This window comes from Peromyscus leucopus, chromosome 19, assembly GCF_004664715.2.
Source record: "Peromyscus leucopus breed LL Stock chromosome 19, UCI_PerLeu_2.1, whole genome shotgun sequence".
NCBI classification, from domain to species: Eukaryota; Metazoa; Chordata; class Mammalia; order Rodentia; family Cricetidae; genus Peromyscus; species Peromyscus leucopus.
The window spans coordinates 50,418,255-50,443,687 of NC_051079.1; the positions used below are offsets into that span (position 1 = coordinate 50,418,255).

The 25,433-nt window shown below is 43.8% G+C and overlaps 1 protein-coding gene across 1 annotated transcript in view; it reads right to left on the minus strand.

The window, feature by feature from the left end:
- Positions 1-25,433, minus strand: part of Piezo2 (piezo type mechanosensitive ion channel component 2) — a 405,018-nt gene that overhangs the window by 62,485 nt on the left and 317,100 nt on the right. The window contains 11 exon segments of the mRNA XM_037197168.1: positions 373-469; positions 3,267-3,510; positions 6,095-6,260; positions 7,790-7,891; positions 8,006-8,210; positions 8,869-9,069; positions 10,366-10,491; positions 10,787-10,963; positions 14,916-15,076; positions 17,015-17,229; positions 23,597-23,638. Of these exon segments, the coding sequence (XP_037053063.1) occupies positions 373-469; positions 3,267-3,510; positions 6,095-6,260; positions 7,790-7,891; positions 8,006-8,210; positions 8,869-9,069; positions 10,366-10,491; positions 10,787-10,963; positions 14,916-15,076; positions 17,015-17,229; positions 23,597-23,638 (1,736 nt within the window).

Sequence of the window (25,433 nt, forward strand, 5' to 3'; positions counted from 1 at the left end):
AAGATCTGGAAGTCTGAGGTACCCTGAGGACTGACCATTCTAAATGGAGCAACTGCGACCCTGAGAAGGTGGCTGGAATTGTTTTGAATCCCATTGGAAAAAGTGTGTGGAGGCACCTGTACTGCACCACTATGGCAGGGTGTTGGGGAGCACCTTCTGTGATAAGTAATACATCAAACAGTATAGTTTCATAGTCTCCATCTCAGGGTGGCATTGCCTCCTACCTTTATCTCATTTGTGTGTGTGTGTGTGTGTGTGTGTGTGTGTGTGTGTGTGTGTGTGTGTGTGTTTCCCTTTAGGTTTTAAGTCAGAACAACATAGCTGCTCTTCCTTTTCCACATTTCTTCTCCCAAAGGGTCCTCTCATACTTACGCATTTTATAGCCTTTCACCGTGCAGGCCAGGCTGAACGCTTGGATCAACCAGCAGCTGTTTCTCACTAATGCGCCGATGTATCCACAGGCTCCTATCTGAAAATGAAAGGAGGAAGGCAAACCTCAAGCTCTGAATCCAGAAAACAGATCTGATGTCTACCAACCCCAATGTGCAAGAATTCACTAGAACCAATGCCAATGATTCCGTAAGGGGCCTGTGGTGTCTAAAACACCAGTCTCCACATCTAATGCATATAGGAAGTATTAGCTACACAGAGAACAATGGGAGTTCAGGGGGAATTCCTCTCAGCGGGATTGGAAAGGGTCTCTAGTGTGATGCTTCTGCACTTGGAATCACTGTTCTTCACAAAGAAAACTGGAGTACTATAGGACATGACCCTTTGGGTATGCACAAGGACAAGGTCTTTGAATTGGGTAGGGGTATTTTCTCAGAGGTCACATGACTCAAACATATACTGATCCCCAGAAGGCCACTCCAGATATAAACTGAAGAAGAGTAGAGTTCTTAGGGCCAGTACAGATGATACATGGCCCTCACCCTCACAGGTCCATCCAACATCCTGGGATTTAACCAACCATGGAGAGAGGATATTTGGTGTGGGGGAGGACCTGTATCAAATCTATACACACTTTTCACTGTCACTATCCCCTAAACAGTGCAGTAGGGCAATCATTTGTATATCGGGTATTTGTAGTATGTATTTATAAGTTATCTAGAGAAGATGTAAAACACATAAGAGGATGGGCTCTACACAAACACTGTGCAATACAAGGCAGCTGAGCATCTGAAGGTTGTGGAGTTCATAGAAGTTCTGAAAAAATCCTTAAGAGAAATCAAGAGGTCTATGTGCTTTGAAACTTGTCTGATCAATCCTCTGAATAAAGAAGTCTTTTCTGTTGATTGGCATGTAGTCCTTTCATAGTAACAAATTTCTTATGCTGAGTTCCAACTCCGAGCTAGGAAGTGTAAATAAACAGTAACCACTACAGATCAGCACATAAATGCTATTGGGGAAGCTGTGCACATGGCCCAGGATACTCAAAGAGCATCATTCCCAAAGAGCAGTTATTCAGCTTGGGGTCTGCAGCCCTGACAAGAAATATTTCAACCTAAGCTCTAATCCCATGCCAGAATTTTTTGTCTTCTTTTCGTCTGAGCAGGAACTGACCTCTGCTTAGTCTCTAGAAACTTTCAATCTGTTTGTTTTGTTTTGTTTGTGTGTTTGTTTGCCTCCTGAAAGTTCTTCCTAAGTTTTCTAAGAAAGATAGTAGACAACCATTTTCTGTTCACCCCCCTCAACATTATAACCATTGTTACCAATGATTGCATTGTTATTTATAATAAAGGCTATTTTCCTTTACTGAATATGATCATTCAGAACGTTACCTCAAGGGTAATATCTGAGTCCTGCTGAAATCTGGATCTTTAAAATGTAAAACTGCTTAGCAAAGATCTAGTCTACAATGTACATTTGTATGAATAGACTGGTGGACAGATGAATGGATGGATGGATGGATGGATGGATGGATGGATGGATACAGATATGGATGGATAAACTGATCGATGATGGGTGAGTAGATAGATGGATGGATGGACAGATGGATGGGTAGATGTACTAAGCTGAACAGATGGGTGTAGATGGATGGATACAGGTGTGGATGGCTATATGGGTAAAGAAGACTTTGTAGCCATGCATTTTCCAGGATCAGCCTATTAAGAGTTCTCCCCATGAGATCACCTTCAGAGTGAGCCAGCATGCGGCTGTCCTGTCTCACACCCCTGCCACTATTCCCAACATCACACCCCATGAAAATTTGTGTTAGGAAGCTAAAATGCTAAAATAAAGTAATCCTTCAATAGGCTGTGCAAAAAATAAATAATTCAGCTATTTATGGCTATACACACTTTCCTAGACCTCTAAACATATTGACCCACATGAAAAAAAATCTGTTAAAAGAAACAACCCAGTAGTTGGACATGTGAATGCCTTGTGAGTTCCTTCATAAGAAGGTAGGAAGAGAAGAAGCAGGGACTGTTATAGCACTGTCCCACTAATGCATGACCAGTCACAGCCAGGAGAAGCAGGCACAAGGCTCATTAGCTACAGCCTAGTGGAGAGGCATTAATTCCTCCAGCTTATTACAGTTGTTGATTAAATTCCCTACAGCACTAAATGACTCCAGTGGTAGCCTAATTAATGGGTACAATGTTAGCGTTCTCTCTGTGTGGTATGAATTATCTGTAACATTAGAGTATAAGTTACACCTGACCTCAGCAAGCAGTATACACTATTCACTCACCCCACATGGTTTCCACCACGTTCTCATCTGGATGTCTACACTCAGAAATAACCTAATGCTGAATTTTCTCTCACATCTTTGGGGCACATAAAATGTTTCTTCATCTAAACACCCTTTCTACCTTATTTCTCACGTGACAGGGAACATCTCAATTCATCTCACATTCCACAATTCTTTCTAGGCAAGAGAGTTCCTTTGTGATGAACATGATAAGACATCTAGTGACCCCAACTCAGTCATAAAAAGGGCTACTTCATAGTAACTCTATGAGAGATGGAAGCTTGTTCCTGGGGAAGGATGAGATTTTAAGTAGTAAACCATTTTAGATTTTATTTATTGTATGCATCACCTTTCATCATGTGACACTGAAATGGAAGAAAGGAATGGAAAAGATTCTGCGTAACATGGCAAAATCAGGAGTGGCAAGCAGGCACTGAAACCTGAACTGGCAGTGTCTTGCCTGGCCTTTTCAAGAGTCATGTGAGAGGCCAAGGCTTTTAGAGAAACACTGAGAGGACTATTTATTCTTACACTGAAACCACAAGTGTGTTATGTAGCGGGAGCCACTTACTGACAATATATTTTTCATGGTAATCACAAACACGTTGTATGCAATCAGCCAGTCCCAGTAGCGTAGGATGCTCTTGATGGGTTTCAGCAGCAAATCACCCCCAAAGAGCAGGAAATAGAAACAGGCCACCAAGTAACCCATGCAAAATATGCTGATTCTGGTTGTTCCTGTGATGAAGATGATGGTGAGGACGAACCAGAAGAGGTAGCTGAAGATGATCACTTTGGACATGTCCAAGTAAGATCTGGAAAACACACCCCAAGCAATACAAAGGTAATTGTGATGCAAAGAAAATCAAGAACTCCTCTTTAACAGGAGGAAACCCATATTCAACATTGGACTATCCACCAAAGCATTTTGCAAAAATGTGTGTTGAGGTCTGTGCACACCACTGCCTGCCGTGTAGGAAACCCCTACATAAACAGTATTAGACAAATAGGTTAGATGAGAAAACACCATGTATAAATATGCTTATCATCTCATTTGTGGCTAATTTCTCACAAAATAAGAACATTTTCCAGGTTGGGTGATGGTGGTAGTGCATGCTTTTAACTCCAGCACTCAAGAGGCAGAGGCAGGTGAATATCTGTGAGTTTGAGGCCAGCCTGGTCTACATAGCAAGTTCCAGGACAGTCAGGACTGTTAAAACAGAGAAACCCTGTCTCAAAAGCTCCCTTCCCCACAAAAAGAACATTTTCCGCCTACAACCTGAATATTCAAAATTCGCTTTGTCTTTCTATGGGAGGCATGAATAATTATATGGCAAAAGAACATTCCAAGATATAGGTGCCTCCTGCCTAGCAGAAAAGTTAGCAATGGGTTACTTTCAAGGAACTAGAAATTTATATTATTACATTGCAAAAGATACATGCTACATACAAAGATTTCACTAGAAGTAAAAACAACCCTTCCTCATAGATGGAAGAATAATTCTCATGTTCTCTGGATGTCGCTGGGTCGATGCAGGGCTCTTTGGGGCACTGTCCATCCGCAGTGGCTTTAATGATGAAAAGTGAGACTGGAGTATGGAGCCCAAATTTTTTCTACAATAATGAGTAGCTGTGGCAGCTCCCAGAGCCTGGTCATTCTGCAGGCGGGAGGTGGTACAGCAGCTGCCAGTGCTCACCCCTGCCTGACCACAGCTCCTCTGAGGGCTTGCTCCGGAAGCTTTTCCTTTTGGGTTTTAGGAAAAAGCTCAGAGAAGAAATTCTGGATTCGCTCTTTGTTCAATGGGCTGCAATTCTGGAGGAGGTTAGTAAACAATCTCCACAAAGCATGCTCTGTCCTTGACCTTGCCAGAAGTACTGGGAAACAAGATGTGTCTTAATGTATTGCTTTTAAGAGTAAAACAGAAAAAAATATTATATTTTTTTCTGCAATTATAATTATAACTCTTCTTTAATTTTCTAAAGAAAGCAGGAGAGCCATGCTTGAGATGAGCAAACCTGCTAGTTTCTTACAGATACGGTAGAATGTGACAGTTTGTGCCCCTCCAGAGGTGGCTGGACATGTCACTCTTTGGTACGGCTCAATATTAGTAAAGCATTTGGAATGGAGTCTGGTGCCCAAAACGACTAGTTAATGGAAGCTAGTTAAGTTATGCATGTACTATACAGACTCAGGACTATGCAAGTGGGAAATGTGAACAAAAATGAAAACAGAACTCAGTTAGAAGGGCCTTTGCACTTTAGAAAAGCAGACAAGACAGGTTCTTAAAATGACAGTGCCAGGGAGTTGGTGATGGCATGTCACTGTTCTCTGGAGCCGGAAGTTGGGATGCCCGCACAGGTGCCCTGTGTACTCTCTCGTGCAGCTCATCTGCCTCTGCCCACATCTTCCCAGCAATGGGAGAGGGCAGACGCTAACCCATGAAACCCAGATCCCACAGCGCGCTGTTAGGTTGCTACACCATGGCTGGGTGAGTCTACAAGGCTTTCCAGGATGAGGACAGCTGGAGAGCCTGACACCAGGCAGGACTCTGGATGAAACCAAGTTTGGAAAACCCAAGATACAGAAAGAATGCACCACCAGAGACTGAGCTGGGCTTATGTCAAAGCTCCCAAGGAGAAGCTAAGGAAGGCAAGGCTGAGTGTCACCTGACTGGGAAGGAAGAGGAGGGGGGCAGACAGAGAGCTGTAACGGGAACCCACACAGGGCTCAGGGAGACAGGACGTAAGGACAGACCCACACAGGACAGCTCTGGGGGCTGCACTATTTAGGCTCATGAACACACAGGTGAGGAGGGGGAAAGACAGGGTGGGGGGTCGAGGGACAGGGTGAGAGGTGATGGAGACAGAAATGAGGAGGGGGTGTGATGAGGAGAAGATGGTGAGGGGGGAGTGGTGAGCAGATACAAGGATAAGGAGGGGGGTCCATGAGGAGGGACAGGGGTGATAAAGACAAGAGATGAGGAGGTGTTGAGGAGGGGCAAGGATGAGGAAGGCCAGCAGGGATGAGAGAGATTGGAGATAAAAAGAGAGAAGTAGTAAAAAAGAGAGGTGGGGAGAGAGAGGACAGATGAGGGGTCAAGAAGATGGAGAGAATAAAGGAGGGAGAGGGGTAAGAAGATGGATAGAGAAAGAGGAGGAGAGAAGGCAGATGAGGACTGGAGAGTATTCTCGCTGGAGAGCTGCCTGCTGGTATGGTCGGCCTAAGGCAGTTTCTGTTGAAAAAGAGACTGGGTCCATACAAGGCATTCTGCAGGGACAAGAGGGACACTCGGTGGTTGATCTGCTTCCTAGTGCTACTCTGACAGAACCGCAGTCGAGGGGCCATCTGAAAGACATTGCACACAAAGCTCACCCACAAAGAGTCGAGGCTGCCATTACCTGCAATGAATGAAATCCGGTACAGGGTTATGCTGGCTGAATGAGGCTGCATCGAGGTTCATGCAAATCTCCACATTGTCCCCGGCCATGATGCGCACAGCTGCCTTGTTTTCATCCTCAAAGATCTGTCGTTGCAAGGAGGCACACAGGAGCAGCATGAAGTCATCTGGCAAGACAGAAGCAGCCACTCCTCAGGTTCTAAAAGGCCACACACAGTCACCACACGGCATGTGTGAGTCTTAAGTCCTAAGTGGGCTGGGTCCCCAGAAAGCATACTAGCGTCTAAGGTTGGGACCAAGCCCCCATTATTTCCTGATCCCAGCAGGGAAACAGCAGAGGGAGCATGACGTCTGGAGGGCTGGCAATGGTGGCATCTGGATGCTGTCATGTCAAAATGCTAGGTGCCTGCCTCCATGAGTCTTGGGGTGTGGTGCGTTTTCACCTACCTGTAGCACAGATCTTAAAAGGTCTTATTAATAAAAACAAACCTGGAGCCAGATATTGGGGTGAATGCTGGAAGATCAGAGAAGCAGAACAAGCCACAGCTTCCTCACCTTGCCAATTCCTCAGCTGATCTCGTTTCCTCAGACTGGAAGCCTCTGTGTCCTCATCCAAATGAATCTCAGCTGAACTGTGCTGCTCAAAAGCCTAAAAGCTTAACCAACCTAGTTCCTGGTCCTCACGCCTTATATACCTTTCTGCTTCCTGCCATTACTTCCTGGGATTAAAGGCTCTTGTTACCACGCCTGGCTGTTTCCAGTGTGGCTTAGAACTCAGAGAGATCCAGACAGATCTCTGCCTCTGGAATGCTAGGATTAAAGGTGTGTGAGTGCCACCATTTTCTGGCCTCTATATCTAGTGGCTGTTCTGTTCTCTGACCCCAGATAAGTTTATTAGGGTGCATGATATTTTGGGGAACACAATATCACCACACCTACCAGTGCTGAGGAAGCCACAGGAACACTGGCTCATCCTTTCACAAGAGCTAGATATAGGCATTTCTGTTCTTTACTCTCAGCAGTCCCTCTGCATTAGTCACCAGACTTTTCTCAGAGCTCACACTGAGGATAATCAAGAGCAGGTGGCAAAGGAAATAGACAGCTCATAAAAGAACATGGACATGGCCTTGAGCTGTCCAGAACAAACCTCCTCGTCAGGTCTCTGGGCTGCTCCCAAGGCACAGGTGGCTTCCTTGTTTTTTAAAAAAATCACACTGCACCTTCTACAGTAGGGCAGTTACTGTGGAATTCTCCACGGCACTGCCCTCCTTAGTGTTTTGGAACTACTGCTCCAACCCTCCGTTTCCGGTTGTCTTGGAAGGCCTTGCATGCAGCTCTCCTGTGACTGTCACCTGTGGGATCCCCATTGCTGCCACAGCCCTGTCTCTCATTTTGGTCTTCCTGCCATGGCGGCTGGAAATGGAGCCAGCTTGTAAAGCTCCCTCTCTAGTCTGTCTTTGAAAGGGAGAGGTGCTGGGAAGAGAATGAATTACGTCAGGGTTGATGTATTCACTTTGCAAATGGAAGTGAGCAAGTAGAAGCTATTGGTGACTTAACATATTAGTACACAAGACAAGCGTCATCCACTTAGGAAGTTCAGTGGAGGAACTAAAGGCGACGTCTAACACATGAATAAAAATGAACAAATATAAGCCCAAATACCTACATCCTATGGTCCCACAGCCGAAAGACTTACAGACAAGAAACACAGGGTTGGGGCGCACAATGAAATCTGGGAAGTACAGCCACTTGATGATGTTATCATTGAAGTTGGCACCCTTGAATCTCCATGGGTAATCTGCAAAGGGCAGGGATGAACAGGCACAATCAATTCCCTGGTGCATCTCTGCCTTCTCAGTCGGCCACTGGCGATGGCTGTGCTAACAGCAGATTCTCTAGGCAGAGTGCTCACCTCTGCAGGGGGCAGGCGGGATGCCAATGCAGACGAAGTACTGGAAGGTGATGATACAAGCCAGGAAACAGCAGTACTTGGGCCAGACCTCAGCGATGGCTTTTCTTCTGCGTCGATACAAGACACCAATCAGCCAACAGGCATGAACCATGGCATAGAAATCCATTCGCTGTCCAATTACATTCACTGACATTAGGAAACAGGTCTGTATAAGGACGGTTGAGAGATAAGAAAGATTGGGTTTATCAGAAAGGGAAGTGACATCAGAGACCAGTACTTCTCAGTCTATCTGCACAGGTCCCTGAGGACACTGTTGAGTGTCTTTTATCATGAAAATAGAAATGCTGTATGGTTACTCCTGAGAGAACCGACTGTACCTTTCCTAGTAACTGCTTCAACAGGGCAAGGGTGACAGCTATGATGTCCTCGTGAAAATATCACCATTGCAAATTCGTTCCATGAATTCCGGTATAGATTAGTATTAATAGAATTTCACTATTCCACTCACTTTATTACTATTCTATCATCACCATTTCAGGCCACAAGAGTTCCCCTCACACTATACATGTTCAAAATGCACACCAAGAACAAAACTCGATTCTATTCTTAATAAGAAATTGAGATGATAGTACAGATGTGTTTAGATGGCTCGGGAGACCGAGGGACCATGCACACTACGATGGAGTAGAGTACTGGCTCCTGGCCTTTGAAAACTCCAACTTAAGCTAAGCTGACCAATCAGCTTCAGTGGCTTTGTGAATTGTGAATGGGGACATGTAACGAACCTTCAGTGACCAACCAGCCCAAAGAAACTATTTAAATTTTCATGAGAAGAAATCAAACACACGAATAAGAAAACTCACCTCTAGGCCAAACTTGTAGAAGAAGTAGTTTATAAAATATTTGGCACAATTGATAAGTCCATCATCTAGATGTAACCTTGTGATGTCATGAAAGATAGTCTTGGACACTGGAGCAGTCAGGTTGTTTCGGCCTCGATAGTACTCCTGATGGCGATAAATGGTGACTTCAAAGGCCAAAATTGCCAACATCAGGAGGTTATTCTACAAACAGAAAGCAAGAAAGCACATCTATGTATCCTAAGGGCCTTGTGATTTGGTACTTCTGAGCAACTATAGTAAATCACTGTATTTAATTCTGGATGTCTAAAAAGCAATGTTATATTAGATCTCACCTGTACTCAATGTAGTATTGGGTCTATTTATCTGTCTTATTTACTGAAGACCAGCCTTCATTGTGGAGATGGGGCTAACTGCTGTGGCAACAGGATCCAGCCTGCCTGGGTATATGACTGCAGTTGTTTTTTCTACTTTCTTGGTAAGTACATGCCACATGCCAAGGGGACAGCACCCAGAGCCTAAAGGGCTGTCTTTTCTTGTTTGCAACCCTTAAATGCAAAGTAGCACAAGGACATTTGGGAAAGTCACTGAGCTGGGAGACAGCACGCCAGTTAGATAGTGAACTTAACACCTGAGAAGCAAGCTCATGATGGAAAAGTCCTAATCCTAACAATAGTCAGGACAAGAGAGTTGGCATATGGAGACGGGCGGCAGAGGCCATCTCTCAGACTTTCCAAATATCATTTGTTTTTTGTTTTTTTGTTTTTGTTTTTGTTTTTTGACAGCTGCTTGGACAGTAACTATTATAGAAGACCTAGAAATTACAGAAAGGTATGTTTAGTACATTGAAAACTCTCAGGAGCTGAGTGCAAAGATTTCATCATTAAGTGTCTTGTCAGCAATTAGGACAATGATTAAGGTTGCTTGAGTTATTCACCAAAGTAAAATGTATAAGAATGTACAAGAATCTAAATGGTTTTGTTTTCACTAAGTCTCTATGGTTATTTTCAATCAAAATATGCTGTATTACTTTATAGTATAAATATGTATTCTTCATTAAACATTCAAGAAATAAAAATTAATAACAAATATTTCTTAATAATTGTTGTTATGCCTTCTTCTCAGAAATATTCACTATTGACAATCTGATAGATTTTTATTTAGTGTTTTTCTTTGTGTCCAGAAAAGGTAACACTGTGAACAGTGTTACAAATTTTCCTTTTTCAAACATTTAACAATATCCTTTGGACTCCCTTCTGTTTACGCTTTAACAGTTTCATGAGGAGCTAGTGAAGTTATTGGTGTATTTTAGTGAACCAAGGTCAGGCTGCTAAGTCAATTTCCCTTCAGCACAATATAATACTGACTGTAACATCTAGTCATTTTAGATGTCACCTAAGAAGACCAAGTTACCATTGGAGGGGCTAATAAGCATCTCATGGTGGAAGATTACAAACTATAGCTGTGCTGAGGCCCAGATGAGGCACAACAAAGCCTTACCCTCAGGTAGACGAGCAAAGGGGAGGACTTCCTCAGGCCGACCCACTCGGTGGGATCAACAGGGGCACTGTAGAGAAGAGACTTGTTCAACTCATTCAGGGGTATGTTGGTTTGATTTTCATTGGGCTAAAAAGAAGAGAAAGTGGGGTGACAACGGCTTGTGAGATTGATGGTGTTCGGAGTGCTCCCCTTCAGCTTTGATCAGAGGGAGCTCTGTGGGGTAGGGAGGTGAGGACCCATTTCAAGTGGGGAGGAGTCTCACGTTAAGAGCAGTTTTAGGTCCATTAAGGGGCCAGAATAGATCTAATGTGGGTGAGGTGACTTAAGCTGAACAGAATGCTCTTGGTGTGCAGACTCCCCCAAATATCTCCCCTGATCCTCTTAAGGTCACTGAGGAAGGACCCCCGACTTTGAGGCTCACCAAGGAGCAGTTGACAGAAAAGTTCTCAGGCTTAATGGTTTGCAGCTGGTACAACATTTTGCAGACGATGATCACACATGTCCAGACAGTGCAGACACTAGAAGCCACGCGGCGGAGTTTGGCATATGGCAGAGCAAATGCCCAAGAAATCAAAAATACATAGTTGAACAGAGACACCTGAAAACACAAAATCAGAAATGGGGACAAAGATACATGGCATGGTACGACATTCACAAGACAGGACAATGTGATTCCAGTTCAGCAAAAGTTGGCCGAGTCTTTATGTACAAGGGCACTATCCTAGGTGCTGGGCATTCCAAGGATATAGAGGTGCTGCGGTCCTGAAGATTCTCTATCTCATAAGGCAGACAGACATACAATCAGGTAGCATCAATATGATGTAACAGCAGCTAAGTTAAGTTATAGATGTGTCTGGGCTCCTACAAAAGCATCCTGAAGGGTCCTCAGCCCAAAGAGGGGATTGACAAAAATCTAACACAGGCTGTGAAGATGCAAAGCACACTCAAGGTCAAGGATACAGAAGCAAAGGATGAAGGCATGAGGGAGCATGGTGAGGCTAGGCCATTGGACAACAGGAAATTTTAGGGCTAGTCAGAGATGAGGATGGAGATGCAGCAAATCAAGGATGGAGTAAGCTGCAAGTAAAGCTTTGGCTTGTCCCTTTTGAACCGTGAAATGGCACATGAACTCACTCTGCTGGAAATGAGCCTTATGTCAGAGGGTTTTAAGGGAAGATTTGCAACATATTGAGATAAGTACCACAGAAGTAAGGGGGGTGAAATGTAAGGGCTAGGCCAGAGGCCAGAGCCCAGACCTACGGGAGCTGCAGAAGTGTGGAGTTAGGGATTCCATGGTTGCACGGAAGCATGTGGTTCTGTGATTGGCTAAAAAATACCTGTACTGGATTGGAGTAGGAAGTAAAATTTGCTTGACTTGGTGGCCAACTAGTTTGACCATGGTAGGTTAAGTGGAGAAATTATGAGACATGACATGCAGTTATTTTGGGAAGTCTGAATGGGTGAAGTATCACTGTGGAGATTTGAAATACCAATAATGTGCTGAGTTAAGGGCAAGGCCAATGAGTTCATCTTGACTGTCAGCTCTGGGCTGCACATGTACTTATCAAGCAGACAGATGTCCCCGGGTCTAGCCAGTCTCCATAGCTCACAGTTTCTTGAAGAATACAGAAGCACCATTGTCTTATTCAGCCATGAAACATATTAATTTTGATATTCTCGCAGGGCTACTAATACTTCCAATACTTGCGGATGAAAATTACAGCATGGGCTCACTATAACACTGACTATGCACCAGGCATCAAGCTCTGGCTTTAAAAAAATGAAAAATGAGAAAACGTGAACAGTGACAAACAGCATGTACACAGTGTGTTGCTTGCTACTCTTCTCCTTACCTGATTATCACTGCTGAAGGCAAAGGCTGTCTCTGAGAATGTGGTGCTGCAATGGTAAGGTACAAAAAGATGCTGCCCTACATTAACTAAGGAAGAAAGAGATGCTGTTCACAGGAACATTCAGTAACCCAGAAAGTGCTTGGACACAAACTGAATGTGGTGTTTTATCAAAATGCTTTTACCTACGAATTGACTCTTCTCCCTTAGCCAAAGGTAGGGTCAATTTGAATGTTACAAAGCAAATTGTATTAAAGGTATTTACTACAAAGTAAGCCTCATATTTCTTTTCTTACAATTTATAAGGCTCTTGGTATAAAAGCAGTACACATATTTTGCACAGAACTTTTCATTTTCTAAGTGGTAGGCAAAGATAGTAAGTCTTGATTCCTAACCAGGTTCAAGGTAACAAATGTCCTGAGGACAGGGACATTGCCCTCAGGGAGCGTGTAGAAAACACTCAGTGCATAAATGTCCCCGACAAAGCCATACAACAGGCATGCTGCCTGGGTGAGCCGTGGGGTAAAGGGGGCTCCTGTCTTAGCCTAACTCCTGGGGAGAAAGATGGCTCCGCTGCCAGCAATCTGAGCTGAGAACAGAAGTATCTAAAAAGGCGTGAGGTGAGCAGGGGAATTGCAGGCGCAAGGCCTTATAGATGAGGGAAACAAAGGCTGCATTCCTGGAGAAGCAAGCGATCTAATAAGACGCATATGTGTTTTGAACCCCGAATCTCCCAGACAGCCCAGGAATGGCACTCCTAAAGTGGTCTGGGCCACATCGTGAGGTTCTTACTCCATGTGAGTATAAGAATAAGAGATATCCATGACAACATTTTAGGTAGAGAGGTCTGATGTGATCCCATTCACACCCTGGGAAGAATGTCAAGATGCAACATGGAGGATGGTTTGGATGGAGAAAAGCTGCGTATCTCTTAGTTATCTAAAGGGAGCGATGATGTGGGCAATGAGTTGAGTTTTAGGGCTCACTGGCAGGAGTTCTTTGGGGGCACACAAGGAGTGAGGTTATGTACTACCCATCAACGAAAGTAGTTGGTTGCAAACAGATCAATGCTCATCATTTGTGGATGTAGACGGGCAGTCACTGGGCTTTGGGAGCATATACATTTACCCTCCAGGTGGGGAATAGGCAGAATAGGTTGTGTACAGGGCCGACAGCCAAAGGGGGACACAGGGAAGAGACAGAGAAGGGGAAGGGCCAGGAGAGAGGGCAAGATGTGCATCACAGGATATGGTCACCAGTGCCTGGTGAAGGAGGACAGGGGTGAGGAGTCTTTCCAGGGAAGATATTTTTATTGTTGTAATCTCACAAATAGGGAAACGGGTTCATCATGGTGAGCTACTTCTTTCAACACCAAGTTGGCGCAAGTACCATGCACCTCACTCCAAACTCCTGTTCTCCTGCAGCATCATGGTCTAAGGAGGCTGTGAACTCGCCATCTCCTTGACCACAAGAGTCTAACGGAGTGTTCCCCTAAAATGAATCCATGTTACATATGTGTGTACGTGCCAGCGAGTGTAGTTAGAGGGCAGCAAACTAGAAGGAGACCAGTGAGATAGGAAAACAGGAGCTTTAAGGAGGGTTTGGGAGGGACTAGAGCATATGGGACATGAACATACAAGGGATAATACTGGGAGAGAATGGTACAGTGGGAATGGAGGCCAAGGAGACCTGAGGAGAAACAGGGTTTGGGAGAGCCATCAAAATATGTATGAAAATGCCATAAGGAAACTTGCTTTTTTGTATGCTAATTAAGAAAAATATATAAAAATCAATAATAAAAAAATAAAATATTTGGTCTGCAAACAATCCAGATGAAGCGAAATTTCCAGGGAAACGCTGCTCATCCCTGTGTGTAACAAGATTCTGATTATCCAGGGACAGGGGGCAAGAATTTGATACCATAATGTCCTCTGCACAAAGCCCATCCTCCGTTGGTCTTATGTGCCAAGCAGCTTGGCTTGGAGTGTCGTGGTTGAACTCTTTAAATAAGTTTTAGGCAGTAGGTTTTTGACCTGGGTTTGAAAGTAAAGATTCTGAATTGTAACCATCTGAGAAAAGCCATCCAGGAAAGTTAGAGGTCTGCGAAAAATGACTCATCCTTGGATGATGTCATGTGTAGAAGTATTCAAACACTATTTGATGACTAAATGGAAGGAAAGGTTGTTTCTCCACGGCGAACGTGTTGACAGAATGATGATCCTTTTCTTTCCCAAGAAGTAAGACAGAAGTATAAATCAAGGGTACTGTCGATGTCATACCTTATAGAGCCAGCAAGTGAAATGAACTCTAGTAAAGGCTTCATTATGTTTTGGAACCTGGGTCTACTCCTTGGCAACAGAAACTGGAATCTTACTCCTTTCCTCAAAGAGAACTTCGGGAGATATAGTCCCATGTGGTGCAGAAAACCAGCTCATGGCACACACTTCAGAAAGCAGCCTTTGCTGTATGGCCAAGCTAAGTGGAAACTAAGCCATAGGGCTTTCTCCCCCTTTCTCTTTCCCTTCTCTGCTCACTCCATTAAACTTGGGTGCTCGATATAACAAAGCCTATACGTTCGTATATGTCTTGATCCCTGACTGCCAGGGGCATTATAACATGAACGCCACGGGAGCTTGGACAGAGGAAATGAGGACCTTCCACACTCTGTTCAGTCTGGTAGTACAGCAAAAGAACACTTGCCTCTTTCACAGTAACCCAGATAATGTACGATGAGACGATTTTGATGATGTGCAGCTCCAAGATCCACCACATAAACACCTGCAACTTGTGAAAATACTCCAGGAATTTTAGGAAGAGCACAGTGAGGCGGTCAATCACCAGGAGCCACTTGTTCCTTAGATCTGCAAGGCAGTAAATACAGCCCGGAGCATGACCACGGTTTGTGTTATTAACCGGTGCATAGCTTGTAACTCTCAGGATGGAATGAGAAGCTGCCCAATGGTTAGTGGATGAATGCTATGAACCTGGAGAGGAAGTACCCAAGACCCCACCTCCCCATGCCATGCTGCTGATTATGCATGTAAGTTGAATACAAGGGACCATGTTACTATAATAGCCTTAGAATTAAACCAGTACAAAGATTTGTCTTGATTTACGTTTAAGACTGTGTTAAATGACCTGAGCTCTCTATAAATAACATCTTTTTCATCAAGCGCAAGTGATAAATAAATGGTTAAGGCTCTTCAATCTCCTTTAATAAGCATGCCTATCAGGTCAGCTGCGGGTAGAGACAGTTTGTTCTCAGAATCAGCATGGTTTCATAAAGTGTGGTCAACTTCATTCTAATCATCCTCTTTTTTTTTCTTAAGATTTATGTATTTATTATGTATACAGCGTTCTGCCTGCATGTCTGCCTGCAGGCCAGAAGAGGGCACTGATTCTCATTTTAGATGGTTGTGAGCCACTTTGTGGTTGTTGGGAATTGAACTCAGGACCTCTGGAAGAGCAGCCAGTGCTCTAAACATCTGAGTCATTTCCCCAGTCCTTTTAATCATCTTCTTAATCAAGTAAATCATTGCATATTTTCTATCTGAGGGGCTCACACCAATCTAGCCCTGTACTGGTCAACCCCACTGAAAGCCACACAGGATGGTTTTGTCTTTTCACATTTCAGTTCTGGATTGTGTCAACCTGTCAGAGGTAGCTGTAATGTGACTGTCCTTGACTCTGAACATTCACTAAGGCTTTAGTAACATTGAAAAATGCGTATGACTCAGGCAGTCAAGAGAAATAAACAAACCAGAGGCTTGTACAACATAACAGTAAGGGTGTGGAGGGATTTTGATAGGACCCTTTTAGTCAAGTCCAAAGTCCTCATTAAAGTAGTACAATGAAATCCTAGCCTTAACTACTTCTCTGGCAAAATTGTCCCCTGCCTCACAGTCGGGGGGGGGGGGACTGCAATCCAGATGTGGAAAAGGCATCTGGTCCTTGCCTTGGGTCTTCTGAGATGACTTGGAGAAGTTAACAAGGATGCAGGGCATGTCTTTAAGAGTAATTTTCCTCCTTATGGCATTTTGATTTTCTGCTTTTGTACAGTAGAGACCCAGCTAAGACATGTACAGCATCTCCCTTCTGCTCCGGAGGCTGCGCTCTCCCCATTTCTGAGCATTATGACAGGGACCAAACTCTCTGCCTTTCACATCCTCTGTCAGATAACGTTTTTTCAACAACCATGGCCATTCTACCCCACTCATTCCTGGTTATTACAGTTCTGGGAAGAAAGCTGGGGAAGAGACATCTACTGACTAAAGATGGAGCCCTTAAGTCAGTGCTGTCCAAAACACTGCAGGGCACTAGCCTAAAAAGACAACCATGCAATTGCACACCACCTCTAGTTCTCACACTCCTAAATGTTGGACCAGAACTAGCAATGTGTTCATAATTACCACTCTCCTTCATGAGCCTCAGAATGCCTTTCCCAAGATTGAATCTCTGACTGAAGGTGACATCAGGAATTGTCAGTGGTTCTGTGCAGGGGCCTACAGTAGGACAGGCCCTGTGAGAGGTTCCCACAAACAGCAGAGACCAGAACACACCCCTCTGGGTCTCCTCATGGACTGTCTGCTTATCATCATGGGCTGTTAGCCAACTATCTGCTCTCTTCCCTTTCAGTTAGACAAAAAGGAAATTATTGCAGTAATAGGAATATAAATATTATCACTATAGCAACCAAAACTATCCTTCAATGTCTATTAGACAGAATCACAGACAAGTCCTTTGAAGCAAGTCTCTCTTGTCATTTGTGCTTAGGGCAGCTGATGAGAGGGGCTGGTTACCTGAAGTTTCTTCCTCCTCCGATTCCTCTTCCTCATCTTCCTCCTCCTCAGATTCATCACTGTCCTTTCCTGGCTCACCCTTCTCTGCCTTCTTGGCACATTCTTCTGGCCTCTCCTCCCCAGGCTCCACCAACTTCTGCCCCTCAGGCTTATCCAGGCTGGTGGTCATATTCATAATGGCTAGGTCTGGGAGGCTTCCTTCGGGGTGGGCCAATCTGTGGGCAGAGAGCAGCTGAGTGAGAAGAGGAAAGTGTGCCAGGAGGCTGCAGTCAAGGGGTAAGTAATGGAGGCCAAACCAAGACAAATCGGCACGTGTACAAAGACCTTGCGCCGTGGGCGTTGGCTTCTCGCCGCCACATTTTGTTGGTTTGTTTGTTTGTTTGAAGTTCTTTCTAAAAACAAACTGTCCACTCAGCTTTGCTAGATTTTCTTATTCAGGTTCTAGTGATTGGTCGGGAATGAGAGCTATTGACACCTAAACTTGACATTTTCTCCTGGAGGAGAAAATGGTCAGAGTTTAGGGTGTAGAAGCATGAAATGGCATCATGTAGAGCAAGCATTTCATGGCTTCACAGGGGGACTTACTCATTCTGGTGGATTGGTAATTTTTTCTTGATGCTGCTCAAAGTAATTGAAGTAGAAAGGAAAAAAAGGAGATGAGAACAGAGGAGTTATAAGGACGTCAGAGATCACATATCATGCTATATATCATCCACTATCACATCGGGGTATGCCAGGTGCAGTGACGACCTAATGCCAAGTGCATTCCAGAATGGAACCAGTAGTGCGCTTTCACTGGGAATCTAGGCTCAGCAACTGATCTGAGTGGACGGGATGGCTGGTTTGTAGGGGAGAGGATAGATAGGCTCCCCGGTCAAACCACATCACGCTCATTTGGTAAGGTTTCAGACCATCTTGCAGGAATCGTGTCATTCACAGGTTACCGAAGTCTTTTCAAGTTATTAAATAATGTATGCGCTTAGTCAGCCTTGGCATTGGCTAATCTCATGCTACCAGCTGCTAAAGCATGTGCAAGGAGAGCCACACACTTCTGGGAGTGGTTAAGACATCTGCATCACATCCCGTCTGTGGACCATTGATGTGAACTGTGGGCAGAAAGCTGCAGGAGACCCTGTAGGAGCCAGAGCCAGAGCCAGAATGCAGGGGTGGAGGTGGGGATTTACCGCCCTGACAGCCGCTGGGTCCCACAGCTTACTTCATAGCAGACGGCACCCGTGAGGACTCTGTCCCACACTGTATTTTTGAGATGGAATGTTATGTTGCTCAGGCTGCCCTCAAAACTCCCTTACTTAGGATTGTGGGAATGGACCATGTGCCTAACTTCCTAATTGCCTCAAAAAAAAAAACCAAACAAAAAAACAAAACAAAACAAAACAAAACAAAAAAAACCAACTGGAAAGCTCTTTAATTCTATTCAGGTGAATGTTATAAAAAAACATTGTAGATAATACACACAGTGCATTTTACAAACATGTACTCTGGAAATGCTAATCATCTTTTCCATTTGTAGGAATTATTCCATACATTTCAACCTGGTTATATAACAGGATTGTTGAACCTCAAAAAATTATTTAGCTTTCCTGAAATTTGGTTAATCTTCTATCAAATAAGTAATTTGCCTGGATAAATTCTAAGCTATCTTCATTGACAACATACTTGAAAACACACCTATGGGGTGAAGGCGATGATGCTGTCTTGAGTCCACATTGTCCTTGGGCTTTTAGAGAGTATCATAACAAGACATTCTCTTTCACAGGGGTCAAGCAGGTAGACTGCAATATGGCCGGAGCAAACTGCTAATTTACCACAGAAAGAGTGAGAAGAGTTCAGCCTAGGAGTGTGGCTGGGGATGGGGGAGTGATTGGGATGGGGTGTGGCTGGGGTGGATGAGGGTGTGGCTGGGGGTGGGGCAGTGGCTGGGATGGGGGAGTGGCTGGGATGGATAGGGGTGTGGCTGGAGATAGGGGCATGGCTGTGGATGAATGAGGGTGTGGCTGGGATGGGGGAGTGGCTGTGGATGGAAGGGGGTGTGGCTGTGGATGGGGGTGTGGTTGGGGATGGGGAGTGGCTGTGAATGGATGGGGGTGTGGCTGGGATGGGGGTGTGGTTGGGGATGGGTAGGAATTTGGCTTGGGTTGGGGGTTATGTGGACATCCTACCCCTGCCTTAAGCTAGTTAACTTATCTTCTCAGTTTATGGGAAGTTTAGTTTTAAAACTGCAACAATCACTTTTTTTTCTTCCCACAGCAACACTGTGCATTCACATCAGTGAGAACATCTGCGGACCAGTTTTCCAGGGCTGTGTGAGATGCCTTTGGGTGCAGCAGCAGTCTGGTGTCACAGTTACCAGTAGACGCTCTGAAATTGCTGCAGGCCTGCATTATTTAGTAGGAGGGTACTTTGTGTTAGGAAAAAGACTTTGGTCATTTATCCTATGGAATTGTGATCTTGGATTACATTTTAAAGACAGCATAGACTCTGAACTGACAAGACAACTTTCTAATAATCCCTGCTCTTTGGGGAATGACACTCCTAGTCATGAGGCTGATTCTAGAGTCACTATTAGGACCACATAACAAAATGTCTTCAGTGAAGATGTCCCCAACTGCTTGCACAGCTAGGACATACTGGTAAATGAAGGAAGCAGAAGAAGATGCTGGAACGAAACTCTTGGAAGTAGTTCTACACTGACTTCCAACACTTCTTTATAAGCACTCTGGGCCAGGCAAAGTTGAGAGTACTAGATCTCTGGGCACCACAAGTCATGTTTACTATGCTCTGATTTAATTCATGAGGAAGGACAGAGGCACATCCAGGTAGCCTCTGGAGCAATGTAACGTCATGTCTTAGGATGGGTAACAAAAAAGGAAAAGAGAAGAGACATGTACCGGAGCTTTTTAACCTTCTGAGAATTTCACTGGCTGTTTTCTTTCATTATATATTCAGGAAAACGTGTGCCCATGAGACACACATAATGAAAATATCTTAAATGCACAATGTTTGGAGCACGTTGTTTTAAAAACACTGTGTAATCTTTCCAGCTCTCTCGTTTTTATCTTTATCATACCATTTTTTTGAGAATATGATCAAGGAGAATGCCAAAAGCCTGGGGTTCAGGAGACAGAAAGCCTGGAGCAGAATCCCCATTGGGAAGAGACTCTATCTACATGGCTTGGCAAAGTACTGGGCCTGCTTCCTTAGCTTCAATCTGTTAACCTGTGAGATGGAAACAATTGGGCCCTCTTTACAGGATATTTGGAATATTAGGGTGGTTTCTGTGAATGGTTCATATCAGGAGTAGACACACAGGAAAAATTTAAGGCAAAACAAAACAACCTTCTAAGAAGAGATTTTTTTTCAGCTTGGGTGTGGTCGCCTGCATTGTAAGTTCATCCTCGGGAAAAATCAGGGTTCAGCATGTGCTCTTGCAGGGGTCCACTCAGTGAAGGGCTGTGGAAAAGATGCTAAACATGGGGGGTGATTCTGCCGCCTGCCAGTTTGTACATTTAAGAAAATCTTTCTTGCTGGGTGGTGGTGGTGGTGGTGGTGGTGGTGGTGGTGGTGGTGGTGGTGGTGGTGCACGCCTTTAATCTCAGCACTCGGGAGGCAGAGCTAGGAGGATCACTGTGAGTTCAAGGCCCGCCTGGTCTACAGAGCGAGATCCAGGAGAGGCACCACACAACACAGAGAAACCCTGTCTCGAAAAAAACAAAAAAGAAAAAGAAAATCTCTCTCAAGGAAAATGCCCAGTGTTTCTCTAGGGAATCTGTTCTTCAGGCTTGCTCACTGTTCTGTGTGCAGCTCTTAATCATGTGATCACAGGGCTCAGCACTGAAGGAACTGACCTCGGCTACATACAGGAGCTGGATCAGTCTCCAGAAAAGCCAATGTCACTTTCAGCTGGAAAAGCCCACTCCAGGGAGACATTCCCTGAAGTTTCAGGCTGCAGAGCTCATAATGCTTGTCCTTTTTTACCGACCTCATAAAGTCTTTAATGTCCAGAGGACAAGCTTTTATCTGGGACACCAGAGAGATGTGGGATGATTTTGGGAAGTCTTCTTTCCAGTTTCTGACATCAAACCATTTTACACATCTGTCTCCAGAAAAAGTTCATTTTCACCTCTTTACATTTTCTTTCTTTTTTTTCTTCAGTTGTCTTTGTGTCCTTGTGTCCATTCATCCATCTGTGTGTGTGTGTGTGTGTGTGTGTGTGTGTGTGTGTGTGTGTGTGAGAGAGAGAGAGAGAGAGAGAGAGAGAGAGAGAGAGAGAGAGAGAGAGAGAGAGAGGAGGGGCGTGTTGTGAGATTAACACTCTGAGCTATTGGCTTCTTATTATTAATTCTGGAATAAAAATGTTTTTGCCCTTCACATCCTAATGAGGCAGATGACTTTCATCTCTTCGTTTATTAATCCAACTCTTTCCTTTGAGGACTCAGTGTCCTACACCAGTCATCTCCTCTGCTGTGTGCATTTTCACACTACAACTCAGTGAACTTTAGTAAAGGCACTCTGTGCACCAGAGACACCTTCTGTGTACTGGAGACACCTTCTTCTGTGCACCAGAGACACCTTCTTCAATGACACAAATTATGTGATGTGAAAGCCAAGGAGGTTCAATTTAGTCTCGGGACTTGGCTTTGAGAAGCTGCATCGTAAGCTAGTTTCCAAGAAGGAAAGATAGAAAACTGGCCATGGTAGAATCCCTTAGTTTAAAGTCTATGAGTTGGAACTATCCTAACTGGGGTGTGTGTGAACTACACATTGCACTCACCCCTTTCACAGATGTAAGACATGCCTGAAGCTAGGAAAGGCCGTGTAGTGCAGATCTGCAGTGTTCACAACATTAGTGACATTGGAAGTGTTTTTACGGAACTAATACAACTTCAAGAAGATTGTATTCACATAGAAACAGCTCATCTGTGAATTTAGCGTCACATCCTACATGTATGGTGTTACATCTTACATGTATGGTACTGATTTCTCTGAATAGAATCCAGAGAGTTTGCACATATCTCTGCTTCTACACCATGGAAAGAATTAACTCATCCCTGAGAAAATATTCAACTTTATGTTTTGGCAATTTTCTAGACATCATTCCACATCTTTTCCAAGTGGCCCAGTGCATGCTACCTTCGTTTACTACACATTTTGGTTAAGGTAATATCTGCCTGGTGTTCTATATGTAGGTATCTCTCTCTCTTTTTTTTTCTCAAATTTACAAACTCACTTTTCGCATCACATTTTTCTCCTTATAAAACAGCATCAGACTTGAAAACCATGCTCATCCTACCATTCTAATTGAGTAGGTGGTTCTATTAAAATTTGGACACACTTTAAAGACAACAGGAAGCACATGTTTTGGAATGAGAGTCAAGTGTGTTTGATTAATGTTTCCTTGGTGGGTATGCCAGCCCTTCTGGCATTCTCCACGAGTGAAAGATTTCACTGAAAGACGGTAGTGTAAAGCTGGAATATTTGGGGATTTTAATTATTTGGGGTGAGTCTGAATCTCTCTCTCTCTCTCTCTCTCTCTCTATATATATATATATATATATATATATATATATATATATATATATATATCTCCTAATTAAACAAGTGATAGATGCTTTATGAAAAAGAACAAGCAGAAAGTTGTCTTTTGTTGGGACACAGGGAATTTAAGTAGCTGGGGAAGATTCCCAACTAGAGTATAGTCTTCTTCTCAACCCAGCAGCTAAATACCTGAGCTGGGATTTTCTCACACTGGCTTCCAGCAGAGGCCAGACAGCCCTTGCTCAATGCTTTTATTTGCTCAGGTGACACCCACCATAAGGAAGGACTATGTCTAGTTACTTTATTTGTATTTCCTGTGGTGTGGGGACACACTGTGACATCTAGGGTTGTAAATGACCCTTCTTTAATATTTTGATCTTTCTATTAGAATTGTATTTGGAAATCAATTTTTTAAAACCACATACTGTGGCCATTTTTTTCATTCAGGAAGTACCTACCAAATATCAATTAATGAGTAGGGCTGAGGGTTCAGTGATGGGGTATCTCCTGTGTACGGCACAGGACATCCAGACCCTAGGAGCTTATGCCTCTAGCAAGGGAGATAAGACAAGCAGGGTTCTGGAAGGAAAGCCTGAGAAAATGCTGCAGGAATCTGGAGGGAGGGCAGACAAGTGTCAGCAGCATGTTGGCATTGATGGGATTGTGTGGAGGAGGCAGTTCTTGAGCTGAGCTCTTAATTTTATGATCAGTGAGGTGTCAAACCCTCTGACAAGCCTTGAGCAAATCCTACCAAAGAACAAAGTCAATGGGATGTGTAAGTCGGGACCAAAACCAAATACTGAGCACCAGCTGAAGACCCTGGACCACCTCCACAGCCACTCCTGCAGCACCATTTGGTATCACCACCAAAATGGCTTGGTTTGCAAAGTGCATCCATGAGCATACCTGAGACCACAGTCCACTATCTGAGGACACCACTTTTCATTTACAAAGCAGTAAAAGGTTTAACATATGAAAGAACTTTTTTTTAAACAAAAAGAAGAGAGAAAACATCAGCATACCCACCTATTTATTATTAGATATACGCGACCATTGACTTTGGCATGGCTGCCCGAGGAGAAGAAAACGCAAGGATGCAGTGGGAGACAGAAGAGAGAGAGAGAGAAGACAGTTAGGCAGAGGCAGTGGAGTAGACCATCCCTTGAGCTTAGGCAGGTGTATCATCACTCAGAGATTCGGTGCCTCGAAGAAGAAGAGTCCAGGCAGTAAGACTCAGGAGCAACATGAAGTCAGACACACACAGGAAAAATGCTCAAGGATCACATGCCCCTTCTGCCTCCTCCCTCCCACTTCACGTACTTTATTAAAAAAGAAGTGATGCTTTTGATACACATTATCAAAGAAAAAAATAGAATCTAAAGGATTAATGACTGCTCCTTTTTCGGATCTAAAGAAGTTTTAAGTCAATATATTTTCTTTATCGTCTTTAAATCTTAAGATAAAATCTATTTAGTATTTTCTAACATCAACCATAGATAATTTGCAATGATACCAAAGTAATTAAGATGGCTCTTAGAAAAGTGTTATTATGTAACATACATTATTGTTCTGTTATGTATTATCAGTTACGTAAAATGACATTTCTGAGATTGCCTATTGAGAAATTGTAAGTTTTTCTTATGTCTGAATATAAATTCTTTTCATAATTCTAACTACACTTCCTGTAAGGATAAATACAGTAAATTGTACTTCATATACAAATGATGCTTGCCTACACTGCATGTGTGCATGCAAACACACACACCCCAGAGTCGTACAAGACAGGGAAAGCCCAGTGGGATATCAATAGAAACCAGAGTGCCGAAATCAATTTAATCAGTACAACAAGTCCATTATTCCCCATCTGAAATCAGTTTTCATAAAGCTCTCCAAAGCGAAGAGGTGAGAGAAAGACAGCAGGGAAGGCAGTCCCAACTCTGAGCATATTCATTTTTCCTCATCATTTGGATTTTAATGAAGCCATCCATTAGAACTCAGGACAAAACCCTACTGGGAGGTGAACATTATCCGTAAGAAAAATATAGTCAGAGAGAATTTTAAAAAGATGATACACATAGCAAATATTCAAATTCAAATTTTGTCACTTTTATAGAACACTCTTACAGAAAACCTCATAACACCAAAGTTATTTAACTTCCCTAAGGATCTAGAACTGATTTTTTTTTTCAGACCTGAAAGTGAAATCCCATGTAAGTCTTCAACACCTCCCCTTTTCTCATGCTCTTAGGTTTTCTTGGAGAAGTCACCACTCCAGGAATGCTCAGGGCTGAGCCACGCTCAGGAATAAAGGAAGCAGGATGGAGAAGGGGTTAAATCATTTAGCCTGCCGTCTCTAAGTGAACTGACAAGCAAGTGTTTTACTGCTATAGCTGTATAAAGGAGACAGCACACCCTTGTGCCAGGCAGTAACCCTTCCCAGAATCTGTATAATTGGCATGGCAGTTCACTTCTACTTCAAGGGAACTCTGGGCTAAATTCAGGTTTCACATACATACTCAGTTTCAGTCTTATTCAGGTGGTGTCTTAGTTAGGGTGACTATTGCTGGGATGAATCACTATAACCAAACACAATGTGGGGAGAAAAAGGTTTATGTAACTCACAGTCCCATGTAAGAATTCATCATTAAAGTCAGTGTGGGCAGGAACTCAAGCAGGGCAGGAACCAGGATGCAGGAGCTGATGCAGCAGCCATGGTGGAGTGGGGGTGCTACTTAACTGGCTCCCCATGGTTTGCTCAGCCTGCTTTCTTATAGAACCCAGGACCACCAACCCAGGGACAGTCCCACGCACAATGACCTGGGCCCCTCCCCATCAATTACTAATTAAGAAAATGCCCTGCAGG